At 36.3% G+C, this 2,491-nt stretch overlaps 1 protein-coding gene across 2 annotated transcripts in view; it reads right to left on the bottom strand.

The window, feature by feature from the left end:
- LOC105003854 (malignant T-cell-amplified sequence 1) overlaps positions 1-2,491 on the bottom strand; it is an 8,324-nt gene extending 5,833 nt beyond the window's left edge. The window contains exons 1-3 of one of the 2 annotated variants that reach the window (XM_010861297.1): positions 2,095-2,491; positions 1,394-1,546; positions 761-858 (exon numbers count right to left, since the gene is read on the bottom strand). In XM_010861297.1, the coding sequence (XP_010859599.1) occupies positions 761-858; positions 1,394-1,546; positions 2,095-2,108 (265 nt within the window). In that variant the 5' untranslated portion in view covers positions 2,109-2,491. Of the gene's footprint in view, positions 1-760; positions 859-1,393; positions 1,586-2,094 lie in introns of both variants that reach the window. The other variant, XM_010861289.1, reaches the window with a different exon arrangement.

Here is a 2,491-nt window from a genome sequence, read left to right as displayed (position 1 = left end):
AGCAGCAACAAACATTATTTTGTTTCTTAACACCTGGCCTTGACACTACTAAGAACTGGGACTCCATGCTTTCTCTTATATAGAATTCTCTGTATGAAGCAAATCTGGGTACAGATGTAAAAGCAAATGTTTACAGCACTTATTACACGCTTTGTGAATGTGTATGTGTGTAATTATCTAACTGTTGTCTATTCTCCCCACTAGACTGTTAGCTTCCTAGGCACAGGGACCGTGTCTGTCTTTGCTTCCTATCACATTCTCAATACCTAGCTCAGTGCCTGGCACAGAATAAGTTCAAAAACTATAAATATTTTTTGAATGAATGAATAAATGTTCTTTCTTGGGCTTTTGGAATGCATAATGAGAGAATATGCATTTTTCAGATTTACCACAAGACGGAGAAGGGGCAATCTTTTGAGTTTTATATTCCATATAACCTAGTACTAGTAAGTTAACTGTGGGAGTCCCTGGTGGCTCAGAGGGTAAAGAGTTTGCCAGCAATGCAGGAGACCTGAGTTCGATCCCTGGGTCGGGAAGATCCCCTGGAGAAGAAAATGGCAACCCACTCCAGTATTCTTGTCTGGAAAATCCCATGGACAGAGAAGCCTGGCGGGCTACAGTCCATAGGGTTGCAGAGAGTCAAACACGATTCAGTGACTTCACTTTCACTTTTCTTTCAATAAGTTAACTACCAGAAGTCACTTTCAACTCCTTTGTGTCTTTTCATATCCCCAAATACATATTTTCTAACAAGACTTACATTTGTGAAGTAGTCTTAGGGTTGGATAAAAAGGCCCTTCTCTTTGTCTAAAAAATAGTAACTCTCCATTTACTGTAAGGATTTCTATATGTTCATGGCTGTAAAACAAACATCACAAAGTACCAAGTTAGATATTTTCTTTCAAAAATGAATATGCCAAACATCCTTTAAACAATGTATAATATGAAGTATGCATATATAGAAATACAGTAAGGTTTAAAAAAAAATTTTCAGTAAAGATCCAGGCCCAAAAAAACCCCCACAAAACACTACTTAAATTAACACCAGTCCAGTAGAGAAAAATATGATCTGCTACAATTTTATTTCACATTTTATTACATATTTTAATTTCCTTGGTAGATAATTAATAAAACAAATCTCTAAAGCACAAGCTGAAATAAATCTGACTCTGAATAAAAACATTTAATTAACTCTTTAATAAAACAATCAGTACACAATGCCGCATTCTTCACATAGAAAAGCATGTGAAAATATAAATATTGATGTTTTAGGGTTACTCATTTAGAGTAGATAAATAGTTAATATAAAGATAATCAGTTATTATGAGTGCAGTCTAATTATATTATATTCAGCTTCTCTGAGTTTTACATGGAAAAAAAAACAAAGACTTACCATCGCACTATTTTGACAGGATCTTTCTTAGGCATGATTTGATTAAGCCATGGTTCAATACCTGGAAACTGTTCTATCAATTGATTCTTAATACCCTTTATAACTGAGGTTTTCAACTGGATGCAATTGGACACATTTTCTTTTTCATCAAATCTGCCAAATGATTTTTGCAAGGAAAAACAAAAAGCATTTCTAAAAAGACATAACAGAATAGCTAAAGGTATTTTTTAAATTATTTACCTATTCCCAAGCAAATATTTAGATGTCGAAAATAATTATGGAAGAAATTGCTTTTTAAAATACAATTTCCCTTTTATTCTGTCCAGCACAAAACCAGTGTCTTAATACAATATTAAACTGTCATATACACACAATTAGCTGGAGGGGGGCAGGGAAGGGGAAAGGATATGAGGCATATATAACACAATAAACTGAAATCAGCTACACAAATGCCTTTCCTGGAAAATCTTACTCAGTTCTACCCAGAAAGAAACAGATTCCCACCTATAACAAAATCTGTGAAAAGCAAAACAAAATGAAAATACCCTCAAGCATTAGGATACAAATGACCAACCCAAACATTAACACAGAAAAGCAGCCCCTCCTACGCTATGTAATCTGTTGAGATTTTTTTGAAGTAATAATGACGGTATTTAACATCCCTAATTATTTTTGCTCAAAATGTCATGCACAAAACCCACCTTCCTTTGCCCATGTTCCCCCTTTGCTTTTTGCGTCTACCAAATCTGCAAGGCAAAGCCACTAGGTACGTTGCAAAGAATTTTTTTCTTCCTCAACTGAATAGCCTATGGAGCAATCACGTTATTTTCAAGACAAGGTTAATCTGGCAGCTAGGCAATAGGTATGACAGTCCGCTAGCTTCCTGTCACCCAGACTCCTTCACTCCCATGACCCAGGAAGTCAAGCCTTCCCTTGTTCAGTTCCTAACTAGTAACCACATGGCAGAGAGAGCAGGGCTGTCCTCTTGCTAAAGAGGGCATGTCCCTAAATCACAGTGCAAGGATGTGATTGGTAGAATCCTAGGAATGGAGCTAGGACTGGGAAAGGGGGCAAATGAGAAAGAGGGGTAACGAGATA

Source organism: Bison bison, unplaced genomic scaffold, assembly GCF_000754665.1.
Source record: "Bison bison bison isolate TAMUID 2011002044 unplaced genomic scaffold, Bison_UMD1.0 scf7180017857754, whole genome shotgun sequence".
Lineage (NCBI taxonomy): Eukaryota > Metazoa > Chordata > Mammalia > Artiodactyla > Bovidae > Bison > Bison bison.
Note: the sequence above shows the minus strand (reverse complement) of the source record. Positions and strands in the feature narration are given on the sequence as shown.